Below are 23,486 nucleotides of genomic sequence, written 5' to 3' on the forward strand. Positions count from 1 at the left end.
GTATACTCTTTCCAAAGAAACTGCGATACTATGTTTATCATCTGAACTGGAAACTGATTTAACAAAACAGACTTTAAATTTAATGTATATTTTCTATGAATAACCTATTTAAAACCCACACATGGGTCTGACAAGCTTATGTGTGGGGCCCTTCTGAAAAGTTGCTGCCTTGACAAAGAAATTTCTGAAGAATCAGGGCATTACTGCTAAACCTATTCTGACATAAAAAAGAACCATAGAATGTTTAGACGTTTCTCAGCAGGTTTTCTGTTTTTGTTCATTATATTTTGCTCTTTAACTTTCTTAAAGTATTATACACAATGTATTGAGTCCAGATGATTCTCAGTCCCATGCATAGACTGATGATAATAGGAGTTTTATTTCTCAGAACCCCCCTCACTGCCTGTCTTTCTCAAAGCCATACATAAAGGCTTAGCTGTACACTCTCTGTTAATCGGATCTGGATGGGATTGAAACCACATTGTATTTAAACTTGTATACAGTGTGAAAAAAAGACTTGACAGTTATTATTCTAACACAATTAAGCTGATGTTGGTTGTGGTGGCAACTGGTTTGTTGTGCTGTAAAACGTATGTGGTTATACCCTAGCTTGGAAATAATTTAATGGCAAAGGCTTAATACTGTACATATCGCTTTTATACACCTTGTGGCATGGCCTCTTTTTAAAGCTTTCTAATGTAAAGTGTAAGAACTGCTGTGCATTTTACAATGTATTTTAAGACTGGGGTAATAAATGTTCATGGAAATAATATTTTCTTTATTGAAATGGGAAATATTTCTTCTAAATGTTTCCCATTGTATGATATTTACCAAGGCAGGTTAATTGAAAATGGATGGATTGAAATAATGCATCTACAAATTCCTTCAAAGAATTTCTGTGACCATTTTCCCTTGCCATGTTGTTGGTGAAAATAGTTAATTCCTCAGAAAGTTTTGAGACAAGATTTGAATTTTTGTATGACAAAAAAATACATTCCTATTATTTAACATGCAAAAAAAATTGCCTTGCTCCCAAGGTCTAGAGAGTCACCCAATATTTCTTGTAATTACCTGAACAGAGTACTGAATTTTCAAAATAATTTAACTATTAGCCCAGAAAATAAAATGTGTAAATTAATCTTTCTGCTTCCTTGAAATAAATGTTTGAATATTGACATTCTCTTCCAAAATGTGCAAATCCTTGAAGGTTAACATGTTTCATGTGCTTTTTTAAAGCATGAAAATTAAGTGTAACTCTTTTTTTCCTCAGTGTTCTGTGAGCTGTGGGAAAGGAAGAAAGCACCGTGACATTGTCTGTGTTGACCGAGACCAAAACCAAGTGGGAGAAGAACACTGTATTAATTTGCCCAGGCCTCGGATACACAAGCCTTGTAGGTCTACTCGATGCCCCAGCTGGAAAGCAAACAAGTGGAAGGAGGTATGCATTCTGATGTCAGTTACCACAAGTGGAAGGACAATGAAATCATTCTTATATTTTCAAAAGTTCACAAACATTCAAAACTATAGATCTCATTACATATACTCTTCAACTAAGATGGTTTTGACTAACAGATTCGGTTTAACACAATTCTAGAAATAAGACTAGGCCCCCACTAACACCCTGTTTTAATAATTTCCACCTGATCATGCTGTGCTCTAGAAAAGGCAAGGTAGGTCAATCATCGGCTTGAATAAAGTAATGCAATTTAAATTGTGCAAATGCAGATCAAATGAAGCCAAACTTTGCTAGTGCTACTCATTCATTGAGTCAAGGGAATCAATAGATTCATCTTCTGATAGTGCCAGCCCTGCTGAGGGTGAGTTATCTCAAACTTTTACATCTCTTCTGCAGTCTTTTCAATGACTCTAACTCCACCACCCTCACTTCCACCATCACTGGAACAATTCATTGACCATTCTGGTGGAGTTTTATCCTGTTTTCCTTACTGTTTTATGACTACAATGTCTCATTTACAAGTCATGAAATGTTTACATTTGTGTCATTTATGTAAAAATGTGTTAGAATTGTGTAACGAACAGTTCTTTCCGGACCCTATGCGGACGACACAATCCAGAATTGTGAGGAAACACTGGGGAAAAAGTAATGCAGGAATACGGGGATGAAAACAGGGGGGCATGTCCATGCAGTGCTGGTGATCCGGGGAGGTGTGGCCGAGGCTAACAATCCAAAGAATTAATCCAAGGGAGAATCCAAAAAACAAGCAGAAGTCCATGGCCGGGTAATCCATCCAAAACAAGAGATTAAAAATAGGTGCCGGGTCGGGACCGGTGGAGGGAACAGGAGCAGGAGCAGGAGCAGGAGGCTAAAAGCATAACGGAGCCAGGCGCAGCCAGGTCCTGGGCTCACACGATGTGGAAATCAGATGCAGAGCCATGACTGGGGACTGCGTCTGGCCTTTAAAGGGGGACAGGAAGGAGGCTGGACCAAGGGACAGGTGTGGGGAATAAGGCAAACGAGGAAGAGCAGGAGCGCCCTTAAGAGGAGGAGGAGCGATCGTGACAAATTGGCTAAAACGTTTAATGTTTTACAGTAAAATATATCTGCGCTAAGCCATTTCTTCTTCCACAGTATCACCCAGTTTCTCTTACACTTACATGTCCACACTTGAACTTTAGCTTGCATCTATTATTATTTTTTTCTAGAAAATCATATTTAAGCCTACATTATACATAACAGAAATAAAAACTAAAAGCATTTACCAAAATGTTGTCATAATAAGATAGTAATTTTTACTACCTTTTTTAAATGTGTAGATTTTGAGTTCAGGCTTTAATTTGAAACAGTACTGACTTTTAGCATAAGAGTGTGCAGCTTAAAAATGTAAACATGTATTGTATGTACTCTTTGATGAAAATTTATAATGAAAAGTTCGCCAACTGCTGCAATTCGGCAGTTTTGCCTTTCTGATTCTCTTTATGGGTCAAATTAAATAAATGTTACATTACAGTTTCTAGTGGTTTTAAACTTTAGAAAGCAATAGCTTGCTTTAGTTTCATTTAGTTTATCATTTTCTTTTAATGACAAGACTGTAGTACGTCGGCAATAGATTAAGAAGAAAAACACGCAGTGCTTGTGGTCACCACAGCTGCGTTTTATATGAAAGGAATTCCCCCCAAAAATCTGCAATTGCATATATTATGTCACAATAGTGAAAAAATGTGTGGCAAAAATGTGCTACGTTTCACCTTCTGAATAACCGAGCAGATTGACATATTTATGCAGTGATCAGAAACTCTCCACAAGTCATACAGTATGCAAATATTCTGCCTGACCCTGATATCTCTTTTATACTGTATCTTCAAAGACCTATTCATGTGACTGTTAGAAAAGAAAAGAGGTAACTTGAACTTGCCTCTTCTTAATGTGTGAAGCTCTATGGAGAAAAGTTAAATGTTGCTCTTTCTTACCAGTTCAATGCTAAAACAATTAGCTCCAGATGTGAGAGAGCTTACTTTGAGACGTGTAACACGTTTCTTCTGTACTGTTGAATCACGTAACAGTAAGACGAAGGTCCTGTCTTTGGGGCATCTGGGACTTTTTTACTACAACAATTGGAAAGCAATTCCTCTCAGGTTGCACCTGTACCATATTTGTGTTATCTATTCTAGAAATATACACATGTAGTGCATCTCTACCTGTGCCTTTTGCTAGATGTTTTGTGCCAAGCAACATTTCTTGGAAATTTTCTTTCTCTTTTTTTTCAGTCACAACAAAATGCACTTATTTCATGTAGAATTCCTATTTCCATAGTCACCACACTGTATTCCATACAAATGTGTACTCTTTATATAAAAAAGGGAAGAATAGTACCAGTGATCTTTGGCTATTACCACAGTACCATCCCTCATTACTGAATTCTTTACATCTCTTTGGAGAATAGGGAAATTCAAATGCATGTTTCGTCTCTTATTTTTGTTTAGACTTGCCATGAAGGTCAGATTAAGACTGATGCCTTTTTTTGTATTAAAACTAAATAGCAGTTCCTTAAACAGCTGACTAAAACAGTAGATGGAAGCCTGTGAATGGTTTGAAAAAGACTTTCAATGCATATACAAAGGAATTCACATGTACAGCTTTAGCTGTTGCTGAGATATGTTTTAAAAGAAAAAAATAAACAAAAATAACTCCCTCTGTTTGATCAGGAAGAAAGGATTTCTTTCTTATGCAGGTAAGAAGATTAAAAAAACAACTTCAAAGAAAGATGAAAGATTTGATTCCCTTGTACAAGATATGAAAACATTGGTCATTAACAACTACATACAAAGGTTTAAGAAGATAGATTTCAGTTACAATTCCATAAATACATCAAAACATAAATGTTTCTGACAAAGACTAAACTGTAAATCCAAGGTTTACAAAGACGTTTTTAAATATATTGCACAGTACAAATAAAGACCAGGGAGAGTGGTCAGTGAGCACAGGCTTGACAGACATGAAGACTAATAAAAGATAATTTAACAATAACCACAAATTTTGTGTTTAAATAAGTGCCTTCTATAAATATATAAGTGGTCACCAGGCTTTCTGTGTCTCATTTCAATGTTTTAGATCATCTGTGGAAATAAGTTACATAAGAAATATAACAATTGGGAAATGGTCATCCGGTCCATCTAGGTTATTTGGTTGGATCCATCCATTTCCTAGAAGAAGCCTGGTAATCATCTTCATCAACATTATTTCGTAACTAATTCCAGAAGCTCTCAAACTATATTGTGTAAAAAAAGGACCTTCTGTTTGCAGCTTTAAATGCACTCCCTCTGTAGTTTCCATTTTTGTACTCTGGTACATTTCAGTTGATTCTAAACTGGCCTGTGCCTTTGAATGCTTTTATCAGGTCCCCTCATAGTTTCCTTTGTTCAGTACTACAAATGTTAATTTCTTTCTGCCTGTCAGTTTTGGATATTCCTTTCAGTATGTGATGGTTGCACTTCTATGGGCACATTCCGGACTAGCACTTTCTTTTTTGTAATGTGGTGGCTAAAACTGTACACAGTATTCTGTTTCAGATCTCACTAATGCATTGTACAATTTTAGTATAATATTATTTGATTGAATTATGTGTTACAATGAATTGCTTCCCCATATTGTTTAGATGTGGAAAATGATGTGTTAATATAAACATCTAATTCTTGTTCGTAGGTTCTCATAACTTCTTAAAGTTGTTACTTTCCCATTTTGTACAGTATGTGTAGTTTATGGTTTCACTAACAAATGAAAATGAAAAGAAGCGAAGCTGAAGCAAAATGAAAGCAGTGCGAAACGAAACTGAAGCTGAGCTGAGCAAAACCGAAGTCGAGCGAAAGGCCCCTTCATTCAGAAAACCTCCAAGTTAAAAACTGAAGACGTTGACTTCTGATTGGTCGAGAGTTGATTGAAGATGATGTCATAATGGCAAATATGGTGTAGTGATGGACCAGTGGGGGGAGATGTAGCCTAATACAGGAAGTGATAAAAAAAACAAAACATACGGACACACATGGGGACGTAACAGTGTCTATATTTTGTGTTCTCAGTTCAAATGTATGTATTAACATGGATGCCTACCACATTAAATTTAAGTATTAATCTTGTGTGTAACCAAAAATAAATAGAGGAATTCTCTATTATATGTGCATAGACAGACTAAGTTAGAAATCAATTGTTAGCCGTATCTACAGTTTAAATTTCAGCTGGCCATGTAGGTTTTTCCCTGATTAAGATAGAGGAAATTAAAGTCCCCCATAAAAACCACTTCTTCCTTTTTATATAAATTCTTGATGCGATTGGATAAAACGACATTGTAAATAATATTGGAATTTGGTGATGTGTGGCACACATCATCAATTACAAGTCTGAAATTTTTGATAACTTAGTGATTTTGTGACGTGTAATGCTATGCCTCCAACTTTCCTCTGTCTTCAAAATACTGAATTCTTCACCTTTTACTTTCTGATAACTATGGTTTTTTGTGTTAATGGTTACAGCATAGGCAAATGCTAATGCATTAGCTTCAATTTATGGACATTATTTCCATAACACTCATTGCATTTAGGTATGCACGTATTGCCTGATTTTTTTATGTTTACTTCCCTTTCTCTCATTGTCTCTACTCATCTCTACTACCTTTGTCTCTACTTTAATTTATATTCTCCACATTCACATTCTAATTTCACTGTTGTTGATTTTTTCCCCCTAGATTCTTGGCCAATGTTAATTAGTACACTTTTGTTTCAGACAGGCGTATGTACATCTGTAGATCTGTAGATCTTTTGTTTCAGACAGGCTTATGTACCTCTGTAGATAGGTCTGTACAGATAGTCCTTCCCGGTAGCTGAGAAAACAGAAAGCTTTTTAAAAAATGACTTGCAGTTGTTTGCTTACTGTAGCATGGTGTAGCCAGGATCCTCAAAATCACCATTTTGTTGCTTTTCTTTAGCTTACTCAAAGTAATACTGATAATAATTATGTTCGACACAATAAACCCGCAGTAAAGTGTTTGTCTCTTATGGTACAAACCTTCTTGTAGAATTGCAGCTACACATAAGCATTTTTCTTCTTGTTAAGTGTCGATAGGAGGAAGTCATGTCTAGTCAACCAAAAAGTAATATTTTTAACAACTCTGAGACTTGGAGGAAGTTAAGTTTTAGTCCTATAATGTCTCAATTCACACTCCTGTTATGTGAATGTAACATAAGCCATTATGTCAGTGTTGGCAGCAGTGTATTGTACATTAACTGAAAGGAATAAAACATAAATTCTACGATTTTGGATCAATTAAAAAAACTGATAGGGTTAAACCTGTTTATTTTACAGGAAACACAGTACTAGGTCATTTGGTTGACAAGTGTGTCTCGTTGGCCATGGGGTTTTGTGAGGTTTTCAGAGCTGTGACCATCCTTTTGACCTGTCTCCTTTGACTTCAGTACAGAAATTAGGATACTGAAAATGTACCAAAAAATAAAGAAACCACAAGTATAATCTCGTAGTCATAAGACTGAGCTGGACAGGAAAAAGGATAACCCTGAAACAACTGTAAGTGATATCAGTCTCCAGAATGCTGGGCTGACACAGCAGAAAGCAGAAGACAGCAGAAGAATTGCAAAGGCTACATCAAAAGATGTAAACCGCTTATCATGGAATGCAGGGAAGCACTGATAACAGATGAAACAGATTAAGATATGTTTCAATGTACAAAAATGAGCCAGGATAGCTTTAGAGCAAGTTTTAGATGAGACCAAGATCATGTTTTCCGAAGTGATAGAAAGGTTAAAGTGTGAAGAAAGAAACTACAGATGCTCCTAAGAACACCACCGCATCTGTGAGGCATGATGTGTGCAAATGATTACTGTAAGTGTTTGTTTAGCTCAATGGATTGCAGATTAGTTATTGCCTCAAAAAGATAAGCAACCAAATATTGATTTTTACATCTGAATTTTAACTTAAAGACAATGTGTCCCAACATTTATTGTCACTTAAAATATCTGGGATGGACACAAAGTGTTTTTGATCGAATGTGATCAAATGTATGCATGGCATTACCACAAAATAAAACTATCATATTGTATTGTTATTTAATTCTTAATACTTATTTAGGATTCTTAAATTTTCTTATTCTTATATACTATAAATCAATTATTCAAAGATTAATCACTGGAAATGTCTTGTATTTCCAGTACTAATTTTTGATTTTTTTTTTCACTGATCAGTATGATATTGAGCATTATTCAGTAGTTTCTACATCAACTTGTGGTTAACATCAAACTGATGTATCACAAACTTTTAACTCAGGAAAGCATCATCAATGTAGCATGCACTTTGCATCTTGAATGCTTCCTGTTCTTTAAGTGCAACAGTCTATACTATGTCTTTACCATGCTATACATCACATGAATACACTGCAACCCCATGTTATTGTCTGAATGTTTCAAATGTTGCAGCATTTAAATTTAAAAAGTACATTATGAGAATCAAAAAAGAACCAATCCATAATGTCAATAATATGAGCTAGATACTGTATGTGCACATACATTATACAAGATTTCTTGTAGCAGAAATGCTCATGATGTGGCTTTGGTTGCTAATATGTTTCAGTGTTCAGTGACCTGTGGTGTTGGGATTCAGCAAAGAGAAGTCTACTGCAAAATGAAAGGCACAGGCTGGGTAAATGAAGAGTTTTGTAACCCCATCTTGCGGCCCACCAGCACACAGCAGTGTCTTTCCTCTGTCTGTCTTCATTATGAATGGATAACAGACGAGTGGCAAGATGTAAGTACTGACTGGTATGACTTGAACATTTGTATTTAATTGCATCCAATCCTTTGTTGGGGTTTCTCTCAGCAGACTTCAAATAGCACCTTGCCTGCAACACAGTAGGTCTCATCTTGCAGGGTTTTGAGCTTTGCCAAAATCATACACGTTAATTTCATAGTTAAAAAATGCTTGTGGCCGATTACACAAAGTATGCAATTTATTAATTGCAATATAGTGGTAAAAAGAAAATATTTTTATTATCTTATTACTCATTTGTAATCAAGCTTTATAAAGCAAATGTTGTGTAATATATATTATTTCTTATTGTATAATCTTAAAAGCACTGCTAAATTGAACTAAATTCTTTTAGTTGTATGTCTCAAATTATCAGGTACTGTAGTTGTTTAATTAAACATTAGGGTTAAATTTGATAATTGAGTGGAGTTCAGAGCTTATTTGTTCTGTGTTTTTTGGACATACTGTATGATGAGGAAAGAGGAAATTAGAAATTCTGGTTGTAACAGGAAAGGCTGGCAGGAGGATATGGAGACCATGGAGGATAGAGGTTGACTGTCTATACAGATGAATATGTCAGCACTGGAAATTCACTGTGTCTCTGAGGGTGGTGACAGAACATCATCACAAATGTTCTATTGGAGAGAGTTGGATAGGTGATTCTTAACGAACTGAACAAGAATGAAACCTGTGGCTTGCTGCAAATGCAGGAGTCTAGCAAATAATTTGGTTGCGCCTACTACACCTCTACGTCAGGCTTCACTGGTTACGATTTAGGATTTAAAGAAAAGCAACCAATTTAAAACACAGCTAAAAGAATAAAGTGTGGCCGTTGGTTCATCTTTCATTGTGTGAGATTGATGTAGTTTTGCAGTTTAAAAATGGAGTACAAAGGGATAAAATGTAGATGAGAATTACCATTAAAGAAAAATATGCTCTGGTGGCAACTCACGGTTACTTTAATGAAGCAATAGCAGTTTGACTCTGTCAGTGGCAGTGCTGAACGAAGAAGATTTGCAATCATCTTATTATAAATTCTGTTGGAAGATATGTGTCTTCACAGGGTAGATTAACCACACTGACAATAAAATAAAAATATCTTATATACAGTTAGAAGATATAAGCCACAGTTTACTGTGATACCGTATATGTTTTTTATGTATGGTAATATATGAATATATAATGTTATTGTAATATTAGGAGCTAATAATATATGTAATATTATAATTGTATCATCTAAAAAGGAAATTTACCATTTTAAAAGTTATGTGTGTATTATTTATGATTCACAACATTATTTTGCAGTGCAATGTGACCTGTGGTAATGGAACAATGAAACGAAAGGTTTCCTGTGTGGATCACATGATGAAACCAGTGCATGAGAGCCTTTGCAACTCTTCATCCAAACCTACATCTTCACAGATGTGCAAAACTGTATCTTGCAAATACATCTGGATTACAGGAGACTGGTCACAGGTATCTTTTCAAAGATATGGATGTGAATGTAAAATATTTATAATGTCAATACAGTACAAGTTACACAAGTGAATGCATTTCACCTCAGTGAAACATTATTTTCCGTGAAACTCTGTGTATAAGCATGATATCCATTCAAACACATTCTGAAATTCTTGTACAGGTATGTGTGTGAACATGAATTGACATACTCTATCCAAAAAAGGGAGATACCAGTTGACAATGTTTTTCATATACAATAGCTGTGAAGAATGTCTAAGACATATATATATATATGCTGTACATTTAAATTAAGAAAATGTTTAAGTGCATTATACTAACATTGCTCAAATTCTTCTCTTTTCCTAGTAATCCAGGCATGCAATAACAATACCAATAAATTTGCATTCTTAATTGAATGTTTCTTTTTAAACATGTTCTGAAATATTGAAGGTCAAACACACAGGACATATTTTCCTTTCAATTTGATTAAAAAGTTTTCAGAGAAATGCTAATTCTTCTTGAAACCATGATATTACATATTTTTAAATTTGTTTAAAAGTTTTTTTCTGTAAAGTGTAAATAGAAGCTGGAAGTGGGGTGACACATTGGCGCAGAGGGAGGTATTGGTATCTTGCAGTATTGTGGCTCTGAGTTCAGTTCTAGAAATGTGGTGCTATCTGCTTGGAGTTTGTATGTTCTCCCCGTGTTTGCATGGGTTTCCTCTTGGTGCTGGGTTTTTCCCACAGTCCAAAAACATACTGGTAGGTTAGCTGCCTCCTGGAAAATGTGTCCTAGGTTTATGTGCGTGTTTGTATTTGTGTCTGTCTCTCTGTGATGGTCTGATGTCCAGGGTGTCAGGATGTAACCTGACTTTCACCCATTGCTTGCCAGGATAGGCTCCAGCTCGCCTGTGATCCTGAATTGGAAAAAGAGGTTAGAAAATGGATGAAAACAAGTGAGTGACAAGTGGGTGTTTATTCTGTGTATTTGCAGTGCTCAGCAAGCTGTGGACATGGATTTCAACAACGAATGATTTCCTGTTCAGAGTTACACTCATCCCAGGATATTTACTCCTATGACCCTCAGTCTTTGCCTCATGCTGACTGTCCAAAGCCATATCCCCCTGACAAACAGGAATGTAATTTAAGGCAGTGTCCTCCTGCAGCCTCCTGGAAAGCTGGTCCTTGGAGTAAGGTGAGTATATTTCTCAGACACTGATTTCTTGTGAGGGTTTCATCAACCAAAACAAAGCAGAAGGCTAAGGGTTTTTTTTTCAGAAGTTCAGTCAAATTTTAATCATGATTATACATGCTGGCGAATAAAAAGGATAGCGTAGTTAATACTTTAGTGTTGATCGCCTAGCTGAGGAAATGGTAGTGCTGGTCAGAGATTACATCCCCAATCACTTATGAAGGAAGCTGTGTGCAGAGCTCTGTGCAGCCAGGGAGCATTAATGCAAAGAAGAATGGAAGTGTAACATTCGAGTTTGACGTCCACTTAAACATTTGTTAAATTCAACATTTAACAGTTAATTATATTGCCGTTTTTATCTAAACACTTAAGTGTGATAAAGTACGCTCTTATATTGAAGAGTTTCCACTTGGAGAATGTATGTCACTTAAAGACTTTGTTTTTTGTCAATGTTTGCCATTTGAAAGCTGTGTGCCATATATTTATACTCCTTTTAGACTAACTTCACCCAAGTCTTGACATGGGATAGATATTACTGTACATTTCATTATGTGTCAGATATTAGTCACTACATACCTTTTAAGACTAATGTGGATTTGATTGTTGTGTTTCACAGTGCTCTATGACTTGTGGAGCAGGTGTAATGGAAAGAAGAGTGGAGTGCCTTACCACTAAAGGTTTACCTTCTGAAAGCTGTGACCAAAACCAGAAGCCTGAATCCAGGGCTACCTGTCAAGAGCGAGAGTGTAAGACCTACCTACTAGATAGCTAATAGATAGCTACCTACTTGAATTACTTCGACCTAATAGATGCCTTGCTTTTATTGTGTTAAATTGTCATTAGAAGATAATGTAACATCAATTTGCAAAATAATTCATTAAAAAACAGCAAATTATATTACAACATAAAATGATGACACTTAAACCTACAATAGATGGTGTCTTTGTTTTGACAACAAAATAGAACCAAATAATAATACGTTTAGTTTTAGTAATAAGGTCAAATAAATTTGGGACTCCAAATATATTTTGAGATTAGGCTGTGCTTAATATGTCAGAATAAGTAATGCATGCAATAAGTAATGCATGCAAAAAAAAAAAGTTTTTTTTTCCTAGAACGTGAATTCTGTGAAACCATTATTGGATATTTTCAGATTTCTTAGAAAATGTAACAGTAACCTTCACTTTTGACCTGAAACACAATACAGCTGTTGAGCCAAGAATTGCAAATTTCCTTTCTGGATGATAAAGTCCAAATGTTCTGAGATACTGCCATTTTCTGTAGGACGGAATGCTTTAATTCTCATAGCCAAGTTTGGTTATTGTAAATGAAAATTATATGTCAACCGTACAGATGAAAGCAACTGCACATGAGAAAAAAATTCTAATCAGCAAACCATAACCACCTTTCCGCTTCACAAGGAATGTCCCCACAAACGTTATGGAGAACAAGAGTAAAAATTAAGTCTTTCTTTTAAAGAATCATGTATTCTTATAATGATAAAAATAATAATGTACCATACATACAATAACACATCCGAAGAAGGCTCCACAGCCGAAACATTGTTTCATTTATTTTCTTTTCAGCATGGAATAAACCTTTACTTGTTCCTTTTAATTATGATGTTCAGTTATTATCGATATTTTATATTATTATTATAGATATTGGTGAAATCATGGTGAAAGTTATCGTGGTGAAAGTAATAGAATAAGATAAATAAACAGCCTTTTCTATGTGAACAAAAGCATAGTTTGCACTGCATAAATTAGGAACAAGTAAAGGTTTCTTCCATGCTGAAAAGAGAAGAAAAGAAGCACAATATTTCAGTTGTGGGGCCTTCTTCTGGTGTGAAGAAGCATAAATTAAACATTATCATCTCCTGTTGAACAGGTTAAAAAATATCGAAATTGTGTTTACTAATTGTTATTATTGTAGTGTTGCAGTGATCTAGATTATTTCTTCTTCCTTCTCATTGCATGTTTTCCAACATATATTAAGGACTGTTTAGCAACACATTTAATGTTAATTGACATGATTTTTTTGTATATGGTTATTTGTTTTTAACATTTCAGGTGAATTGTTCACGAGCTGTAAAGACGTACAACTTAAAGAAGGGTCTCGAAAAGAAGGGGAATATTTTCTCCGTATTAAAAACAAAATTCTCCAGGTAGGTGATATGAAAATAAGTATTTTACTTTCACCTGACAGGTACTGTATGTTTGTGGCTGTCTTTGCATTTTAAGAAAGTGTTTCAATTACACTTTTTTTTCAGGTCTACTGTGCCGACATGCAGTCTAGTGATCCAAAAGAGTATGTGACTTTACGCAGTGGTCAGACAGACAACTTCTCTGAAGTATATGGATACAGGTATGTCTTCTGGGTGAGAAAATAGACTTTTTACAGTATTAAATAATCTTAAAGTTGAGGTGGCATGCATAGGGCTTCCAAGTCGCTTATCTGGAGAAGAACACAGAAACCCTGGTGGTTCGCAGGACCCTCTGATGGTGCCAAATTGAAAGAGCACAACCAGGAAGCTGCTGTATGTCATTAACAGAGGAACAAGTAATAGGTTTATTCCATGCTGAAAAAAAGAAGAAGGAGAACACAACGTTTCGGCCGTGGAGCCTTCTTCAGGCTGACCTGAAGAAGGCTCCACGGCCGAAACGTTGTGTTCTCTTTCTTCTTTTTGTCAGCATGGAATAAACCTTTTATTGTTCCTTTGCAGCCTACGCATGCTGACGCAGCTACCCACCTGAACCATTAACAGAGGAAGTCTGTCCAAAGTCTCGTGCATCTCATGGATGACTTCTACTACTACCACTACTACTACTAATTCAAACAGAATTACATTTTAGTGAGCCTGAATTAGTAACTTTTTTCTCATTGATAGGTTGCAGAACCCATTTGAATGCCCTTTCAATGGAAGCCGGAGTCAAGATTGCTTTTGCAGAAATGACTACCCTGCAGCTGGATACACACTTTTTCATAAGGTTCGACTGGATATCAGTACCATGCGGATAATAAGTACGTAATTATCAGGCAATGGGAAGTAGTAGTCATGAGTTTTAAAGTGTTGGTTCATATAATCTTTTTGTTCCGGTTTGATTTCTTAGTGATTTTTTGCTTGTTCTTAATATGTTTTATTGCTTAAAAGGTTCTTCCTGGATTCATATTAGCAAAAATTACTTTCAAATTAGTCTGTCACCATATATAACAGATACCCAGGTGCAATATTACAGGTAGGTCAGGTTTGAATAGAGGATGAATGGCAGTGAGTAAAAGCTGTCATCTCAACAAATGACAACTCACAACTCACAATTGTTTAAAAAAATCTAAAAATAATGCTCAGTAGTGTTTTAATCACTGTTTAAAAATATTTTTAGTATACCTAAAGCCTTGCTCTGCTAGGAGGACACCAGTGGTGAATATAATTAAAATAAATAGGTGTTCCTTTCCAGAGACACCTCAGTTACGTCAGTCAAAATAAAAACTAATAGCTATGTGCACATTGTACTTGTTTACACTGGCAAAATTACAATTTTGCACCTTCTGCTTAGATTCAGTAATGTGGTAATATATAGTCAACAGCAGGCCTCAATAAACACCATGGAGTCATGTTTAAATGCCCTTTAGAACCTCTTATATGAAATATTCCTCATTTTCACAGTTGAGGACTCAGTGTGACTCTCCTAAAGCTGAACTAAAACCTCAAGGAACTCTTTTACCCAAACACATTTTATACATTTTTAGATATTTTTATCCACGATTTCCAATATGACTACTAAGCTGCTCTGCTGATGCTGGTTTTAAGTAAAACCAATGTGGAAAACAAATAGGTGCTTAACCTCCTGTTGTTTTTTGGGGAGGTTACTTTGCTGCATTTGGTTTGCCACAGGGATTCTGAAAATGTTTGAAAGCAAGGCTATAGACGTGCGTGAAGTTAAAGTAATTTCAGAAAGTGCAGCATATCTCAACTATAATACAGTAGATGTTGGTTCAAGGCTATATTTCGGCATATTTTCAAAAGTTGTTCAGAAAAGTTTCATGAATAACTGTACTTTACTGCTTAAAGACCTTGTAATCTTTGTCTCTCTCAAGAGATTTGATAGGAGGTAGTTCAGACATAATTGCCACAGAGAGTCCAATCAAGTAGGGTATAGCTCATAATTTTGATTGCTTTTAAATCTGATATATCTGTATTGGGGTTAAAATAATTAAGTATACATGCACATGACAACATATCTTCATGAATTGCGTAGTCTGAGTGGTATTCTTGAGTTGTTCCAGGAAGAATGAAAACATAACTTTTCTTGCAGCAGGGCAGTCAGTTCTCTGCCACATGTCCATTTGGGGCAACATATGTTTGTAGCAGAGAAACACTCAGACAGCATGTTACTCATTTGTTTTGTGCTTTTTTTTGTAGGTAGAAAAAATAATGAGTTCAAGATGCTTTGAAGATTATATAGTTGAAACATTCCAGGAAGATTTTTGAACACTCTAATTTACTTGGAAGGCATTCTAGTTATTAAAAAAAGAAAGATTAGTGTTTCCTGCCTGAAACATAGTAACCTCCACTTCTTATAATATCTTAAGGGTCTTGAGCTTTTTGGTATGAATCTATAATTAAGCTTTAAATGTTTTTTTTGTCTTTCATTCAGTTTTCTTCATTGTTTGCAATAGTATGCACAAAGATTAATCTTCCTTTAAAAGCAGCTCTTTTTTGTGTCTTAAAAATTAACCACAACATAAATAGTTTGTTGTTGGTCTACCAGAATTATAAATTCATTGTAAAACTGAAAAATACAAGTTGCCAGTTTTACAAAGAAACAGAGTAAAAAGTTATTCAATTTATAGTATCTACAATGTCAACTGTTTTAGTTCTTAACTGACCATATTTCTTAAAATAAACTTCAGAATTGTAGTTCTTTCATGTACTGTATATTCTTTTGTAGCCACAGACCTCCTCTTCTCCCAGACACCACTGGGAAGACCAGTTCCTTTTGCCACAGCAGGGGACTGCTACAGTGCTGCTAGGTGCCCACAGGTATGAAACTGAAGTTTCTCGAAAGTACATCTTGAAAGTTTTTGTCCTTCTTTCAAAAAGAAAAAAATGTTATTTTGATCTGCATTTTTGCATTAAGTTTCATCCAGAAACCCTTAAGAAAAATTAACATTGTACAGGTTTTTGTATAAAATAGCATTGTGAAGATACAGGGGGTGGTCAAAATAATGGAAACACCTATTGAAAAATTATAATATTTTGGAGTATCTTAATTACAATTAAAAAGGATTCTACACATTAATTTTATGTTAATTTCAGTACTAATTAGCATAATGTTTCCATTAAAAAAGATGTCTTGAAATCAACACTTTATTATGTGAGTTTCTAAAGCAACATAAGAGATTAACACATAGTTGGTGCCCTAATTGCAGGTTTGTCAGTCACAGAAGCGGCAAAATTATTTAATGTGTCAAGGGGAACAGTATCATGATGAAAATCAAGACGACATATGCCAAACAAGGGAAAACAGCTTCAGGAAAGAGGATCAGTGGTAGGAGGAAAGCTCACTGACAGGGATGGACGGACACATACAAGAATAGTCACTAAAAACCACAAAACAAAACACTGGCCTCAAAAATTACCACAGAAATGAATCTACACCTCCATGGCCCAGTCTCAACACAAAACTGTATGTCATGAGCTTGACAAAGATTATATTTATTATAAGCCATTGGGTATCCATTGTAACCAAGGCCAATGCACAGCATTGCACCAAACCTGGTGTAATGATCACCAAACCTGGACTTCTGAGCAGTAAAAGAAAGTGATATGGTCTGATGAATCATCTTTTACTGTTTTACCTACATCTGGATAGGTTTATGTTTGGAGAAAGCCAAAGGAAGCCTTAAACCCACACTGCCTGTTTCCAATTGTTAAACATAGTTGTGGATCTGTTATGTTATGGGCAGCAATCTGATGGGAGCCATTGAGCACAATTATTACTCTGCATGGTAGAATTCCAGCCAAGGAATACAAAACCATTTTAGGGAACCAGGTGCACTCTATGGTGCAAACACTGTTCCTCAAGATGTTCCAGTATTCCAAGACAATAACACCCCCATACACATTGCTAAATGGTTTTAAGAGTAGTTTCATGAACGTCGGTCTTAAGTCAAACACTTCCCTTGGCCTCCTCAATAACCATGTCTAAAAATCATTGAACCTTTATGGGAAGTTCTTGAATGAGTTATTGAGTAAAGAGTAAATCTCCACCTCCTTCATTTTTCAAAGAACTGTAGGCTTTGTTTCTTCAATAATGGATCAGTACAGTACTATCAGAAGGACTGAAGCTGTTCTGAAGGCAAAGGGCTGGCCGAATCCTATCATTTAATAAATATGGTGTTTCCATTGAGGTTCTCACATTCTATATATAATATGTACTGTATATTAACAAGTAATAGGTTTATTCCATGCTGAAAAAAAAGAAGAAAGTGAACACAACGTTTCGGCCGTGGAGCCTTCTTCAGGTGACACCTCCATGCTGAAAAAAAGAAGAAAGAGAACACAACGTTTCGGCTGTGGAGCCTTCTTAAGGTGACACCTGAAGAAGGCTCCACGGCCGAAACGTTGTGTTCTCTTTCTTCTTTTTTTCAGCATGAAATAAACCTATTACTTGTTCCTTTGCAGCCTATGCATGCTGACGCAGCTACCCACCTGAACATGTACTGTATATACGGTATATGTGTGTGTGGGTGGTTTAATCTATCAGTGTAAATTTAACAAATTAAATATGTCTAAAACAGCATTAATACCACATTGCAAATGTTACAAAACAATTACAATCATGTTACATAATTCTTGAAGAAAATGAAAAAAAGTGTTGGCAAACACCAATTTAGTTATTCCATTAAAATATATATCTCCTTACAAAAAGTCCCTTTTTAAAAAGATGTGAAGTGGGACAAACCTCATGTGTTACCAATTTCCTCAGATCATTGGATAAACAAGTCTGACTTTTGAAATGTAGGGCAGCTTGTTTCTGGCACCACCTAGGTTTTGTTGCTAGAAGGTAAATCTTTTTCATAACCCTCTGACCATTAACATGGGTTTATAATATCTAAACATATCAAAATTATTGCACCAATATTTAGTCCTTCCAAGGTATAGTTTAGTGCTAAGAGCTAGCACATTATTTGCTGTAATTGTCACATAAATTGTACATATCATATAACACAAGAAAGAAAATATCTGGATTTACATTTATGGAATTTCCTCATCTGCATATTGAATTGCAGATATTACATTCCTGCTGTGTAATTTTTTTGTTCAAGTATAGTAATTGGAGTTTTATTTACAGGGCCAGTTCAGCATCAACCTGACAGGAACCGGATTTAAGGTGGCTGAATCAACAAAGTGGATATCACAGGGTAACTATGCAACAGTCAAAGTTCACAGATCACAGGTAAATTTGAAGGTTATTGATTTATACTGATAAATTAAATTATTTATACTTATTTATATAGGAACAGAAGAAACAACTCGTACAAAAATGTGAACATTAAGTCTTAATATATGAAAATATGGGAAAAAAATCATTTATAATGGCAGCAAAAGACAGTTTATTCTAAAACACTGAACAAAGTAACAAAAAGTTATTTCTTTCTTCCTTTTACTGTTTGTTTCTGGGGTGGCCGGAATCTGCATAGGAAGAAGTGTATATACTGTAGCAGCAAGTGCTCAAGTAGATAGTACAGATGCAGCCATTCAAAATGGGTGAGGTATTTCGCGGCATACCCCGGTGGGCGTGTCACAGTATCACGCAGTATCACGCGGTATCACGTGTGTCACGTGTGTCACGTGACTAACTATCCGGCGTCGCCTTGTAAAACCGCCAGGGGGAGCTTAACCTCTCATGTACAGCATTTGAGCCTTTAATTTGGAACTGTGTATTACAGCATGTTAATCATCAGTCATTAAAATGTTGGTATATATTATGAAAGCAAGATTGCTCAGTTGGACAGAAGTACACAACCTACCTTTATCAGAAATATTTATGCATCAAAGCCTTTACTGAAGATATTACTAATAGTATTAATAATGGATGACTTTGGACAAGCTGTATACTCAAAGTATAATTTCTTTAGCACATTTGTACAAGCACTTGGAATCTGTCCAAGCCATACTTTGTCAGGCATTTTGTTTTACTTCAACGGGGCATAAAAACTTCCTTGCTTTTAACAGGGCGTTTCATAATTTCTAGCTACGAAAATGATTTAAAATGCGACACCTATCATTCAACTAGAGCTTAAAATATCACAAGGAAAAATACACACCGGTATTCCATTTCTCCCTAAACATTGTAAGCTTCGAAGTCTTTAACTAACGTGAAACCGGAGTCAACAAGCATACTTTTAGAATTTGATTAAAAGGGAATATAATATGGAATCGCATATCTCAATAATTTAATAACGGTATGATTATATCCGTGTACTGCGGCAGAGCTATGTAGGGCTGTTTCGCCTGCCTGATCATGTGAGCTCTCTTGTAGCCTACTGGTCTAGGTGCGTGCACACCAGCTGGTAGGTTGGGTGTTCGAATCCAGCTGGTTCTGGACTTTTCATTTTTATTTATTTATTTTTTAATCGCGTAACATAAACATATTACCGTATGCAAACTGTACTGTATACAGTATGTATATGTATATTTAATGTCTTAACTGTGCCCGTTTAATTGAATTTAAAAAACATATTTAACACGAACATTAAGCTGCTTACATCTTCCGCCTGAGAACAGTCACCCGTTGCTACCCAACGCAGAATGGTGATTGGCTGACACCATCTGACACCCCTCTGATTGGAGAAAAAAGACGTGCTGGTGTGCTATACCAGGAAGAGGATTTCTTTCCATTCAAAACGTGTATTTTAAAAGTTTAAGAAGTAAAAACCTTACAGCGTACACAGATTTCTAAACTGATCAGGATCGTTATCTTTGTCTTATGCATAATAATGTTCACCGCTCTGTCCAGCAAATTAATAATAAACTTTATTTTATATAGCGTTTTAAACGAATAAGAAATTAGATTGCTCATAAACCTAATCACTTGCTTTTTCTTTTTATTTAGGCTCAGATTTCAACTATAGATCGTATTATTAATAACCATAATAACAACCAACCAACAAAAACAACCATATAAACATAATGGTGGTGCTGGACCTTCCAGTTTTATTTATTTATTTTTTAATCGCGTAACATAAACATATTACCGTATGCAAACTGTACTGTATACAATATGTATATGTATATTTAATGTCTTAACTGTGCCCATTTAAGTATTGAATATTCATATCTAATTTTACCACTGAAGGGAAATCTTAACATAAACATACAGTATATGGCTGGTCTCGGTACTTTAAAGAAAAAAATACGCACCAGTATTCCATTTCTCCCTAAACATTGTAAGCTTCGAATGAAACCACTAAATAAAGACATAAATATAGAAATCTTAAGATTTGTTTTATTTAATGTTGGTAGCAGGATGAACTGTCAGAGTGTATATTTTGTCGCAAAGTTGCTACAAGATGTTAACAGTGAAAAAGGTATTTAGAAATGAGTTATTTCAAGATGAAAAAGAAAACATACACGAAACATGGTTTCATTACGACCAGAATCGTTCTTGAGATATTTTTAACTTGATTTACAGTATTTGAGAGGTATGTCTTAACACCGATACTACAGTGCTTAAGTACTGCTCACGTATATGTTTCTAGGTTTATATTATGCATTTCATACGGTCAAATTACTTTTGAGCAACTAATAAGAAGCGCGAAACGGTATGCGTTTTACTTTCGTTTTGTGCTGGGACCCGTGGATTGATTAGAGATATCAAGTACATACAAGTCATTTTTTAAATGTTGTAGTTCGTCTTGAAAAAATGTTACGAGTACATCATCTATCAACAATTACACAGGTTCTGTTTCCATATTGCGGATTTTGGTTAGGTACAGTATTATCAAATCCACTGGCGCTGTGTGTTACTTTACTGAGTCCCAATCTGTGATTGAAACCTGTAAAACCGGTTTAATTCGTCACAGCCAGCACTCTTCAGGTGTGAGGGTCTTCTGCTCAGAATGAAACGCTAAAAATAAAATGTTTGTGTATATTCTAATGGTAGTGGGGGCAGGGTGTGTGGGAACAGGTTTGTTCTTCACACCTGAAACATTTTCTCTGAAAGGATTTTCTTCGAAGTTTAACCGATCTTGTTACAGCATGTTACAGTTTACTATTATTAACCATATTAATTTTAAGTGCTTAATGTAAAATCTTGTAAAAATATATTTTCATTGTTCAAATATACATTAATATACATTAAGTCTATCATATAATAAGTTAAATACAAAACTAAAGAAAAAATAGGGTTAAATATAATTCAAAATATTTTGCTAACAATGTTAACTGTTTATGAATAATAAAATGTATTAACTAAGGAGTAGGATGGCACAGTTGTTAGTATGTTTTTTGTTTTGTTTCTTTTTCATAAATACAACAGTAGTACCTGATGTCTCAGTGGCTTTCAAAATTAAATTATGCATGCAAACCTGTGAACTAGAAAGATAACTAAGATTTTAATACTAATTAAATGACCGCGGGCACTTCCCACCCCCCCCCACCCCCCCTACATTCTCAGAGTAGAACAGACTAACCTTCTAATGAAAGACGGTCCACCCCCCACGGACAGGAAAAGTGCCCACAGGCACTTAAACTTAATATGGTCAGTAACGGTAAACAGTAACATGGTAAGAAGGAGCACGTACAAACGTTTTCGAAATAACCACATGTAAGACTCTGATCCTAAAAATGTTTAGGGAGAAAGTGGAATACTGGTGTGCTTCCAGAAGAATCAGTATGGCTCAGAGATTAAATAAAACTTCACAGACATTAACGAAGAGCATAACGCGTGTACTGTATACACTGCAAGTACAACCCAACTCTCTGCAGGAGTGCTGGCTGTGACGAATTGAACCGGTTTCACGGGTATTTTCAAAGTAGGAGGCGAGATTTCCAGCGAAAGACACCCCCCCCCCCCCTCAAAAACCCAGTAAATACAGTACTTACTAGTTAAAGGCTAGGCTCTCGACTACGGCGAAAGGAACCCTTCTTTCATTAGAAGACAATGAACATATTTTAGCCCTGAATGAATTAATAGCAAACATGGTTTACATAAAAGACATTTTTCCAAGAAAGTTTAGCCTTTGTCACTAATGAAACCACTAAATAAAGACATAAATAGAAAAATCTTAAGATTTTTAAAATACATGACTTTGCTAAAATTTATTTGAAAATAAAAACAATTACAACCGCCAGGGGAGAGAGAGAACAGGGGAGGGATGTTGGTTTTGCATAAGGGGCGGGGCTATGGAAAGTAGGTATGTTTGGGAATGTGTAGTTACATGTTCTGGCTGTTTGTGAATTATCGTTGTTGAGTATGGAGTGTTGAGGTATTGATTTTGTGTAATGCTTTATGTTGAAAATTGAGGTGGATTTTGTTTATGATAAACAGGATAAACTGGGATGGGAGGAAGGTTTGGTTTTGCATAAGGGGCGGGATTATGATAATTGGATGACTTTGCGAGTGTAAAATGGTTTGATTATTTGATTTTGTATTGTGGTTGTTATCTATGTTTTTGGTTGGTATTATGTTTATATGGTTGTTTTTGTTGGTTGGTTGTTATTATGGTTATTAATAATACGATCTATAGTTGAAATCTGAGCCTAAATAAAAAGAAAAAGCAAGTGATTAGGTTTATGAGCAATCTAATTACTTATTCGTTTAAAAAGCTATATAAAATAAAGTTTATTATTAATTTGCTGGACAGAGCGGTGAACATTATTATGCATGAGACAAAGATAACGATCCTGATCAGTTTAGAAATCTGTGTACGCTGTAAGGTTTTTACTTCTTAAACTTTTAAAATACACGTTTTGAATGGAAAGAAATCCTCTTCCTGGTATAGCACACCAGCACGTCTTTTTTCTCCAATCAGAGGGGTGTCAGATGGTGTCAGCCAATCACCATTCTGCGTTGGGTAGCAACGGGTGACTGTTCTCAGGCGGAAGATGTAAGCAGCTTAATGTTCGTGTTAAATATGTTTTTTAAATTCAATTAAACGGGCACAGTTAAGACATTAAATATACATATACATACTGTATACAGTACAGTTTGCATACGGTAATATGTTTATGTTACGCGATTAAAAAATAAATAAATAAAAATGAAAAGTCCAGAACCAGCTGGATTCGAACACCCAACCTACCAGCTGGTGTGCACGCACCTAGACCAGTAGGCTACAAGAGAGCTCACATGATCAGGCAGGCGAAACAGCCCTACATAGCTCTGCCGCAGTACACGGATATAATCATACCGTTATTAAATTATTGAGATACGCGATTCCATATTATATTCCCTTTTAATCAAATTCTAAAAGTATGCTTGTTGACTCCGGTATCACGTTAGTTAAAGACTTCGAAGCTTACAATGTTTAGGGAGAAATGGAATACTGGTGCGTATTTTTT

The 23,486-nt window shown here is 35.5% G+C and overlaps 1 protein-coding gene across 1 annotated transcript in view; it reads left to right on the forward strand.

Moving 5' to 3' along the window:
• The window catches only part of LOC148654895 (A disintegrin and metalloproteinase with thrombospondin motifs 20), a 169,460-nt gene that overhangs the window by 139,840 nt on the left and 6,134 nt on the right, over positions 1-23,486 (forward strand). The window contains exons 29-38 of the mRNA XM_088644799.1: positions 1,271-1,438; positions 8,093-8,266; positions 9,572-9,742; positions 10,718-10,918; positions 11,532-11,661; positions 12,988-13,082; positions 13,188-13,282; positions 13,806-13,939; positions 15,868-15,959; positions 18,274-18,378. Of these exons, the coding sequence (XP_088500925.1) occupies positions 1,271-1,438; positions 8,093-8,266; positions 9,572-9,742; positions 10,718-10,918; positions 11,532-11,661; positions 12,988-13,082; positions 13,188-13,282; positions 13,806-13,939; positions 15,868-15,959; positions 18,274-18,378 (1,365 nt within the window). The remainder of the gene's footprint in view (positions 1-1,270; positions 1,439-8,092; positions 8,267-9,571; positions 9,743-10,717; positions 10,919-11,531; positions 11,662-12,987; positions 13,083-13,187; positions 13,283-13,805; positions 13,940-15,867; positions 15,960-18,273; positions 18,379-23,486) is intronic.

The sequence above is a fragment of the Lepisosteus platostomus genome, chromosome 9, assembly GCF_059453375.1.
Source record: "Lepisosteus platostomus isolate fLepPlt1 chromosome 9, fLepPlt1.hap1, whole genome shotgun sequence".
Taxonomy (NCBI): domain Eukaryota; kingdom Metazoa; phylum Chordata; class Actinopteri; order Semionotiformes; family Lepisosteidae; genus Lepisosteus; species Lepisosteus platostomus.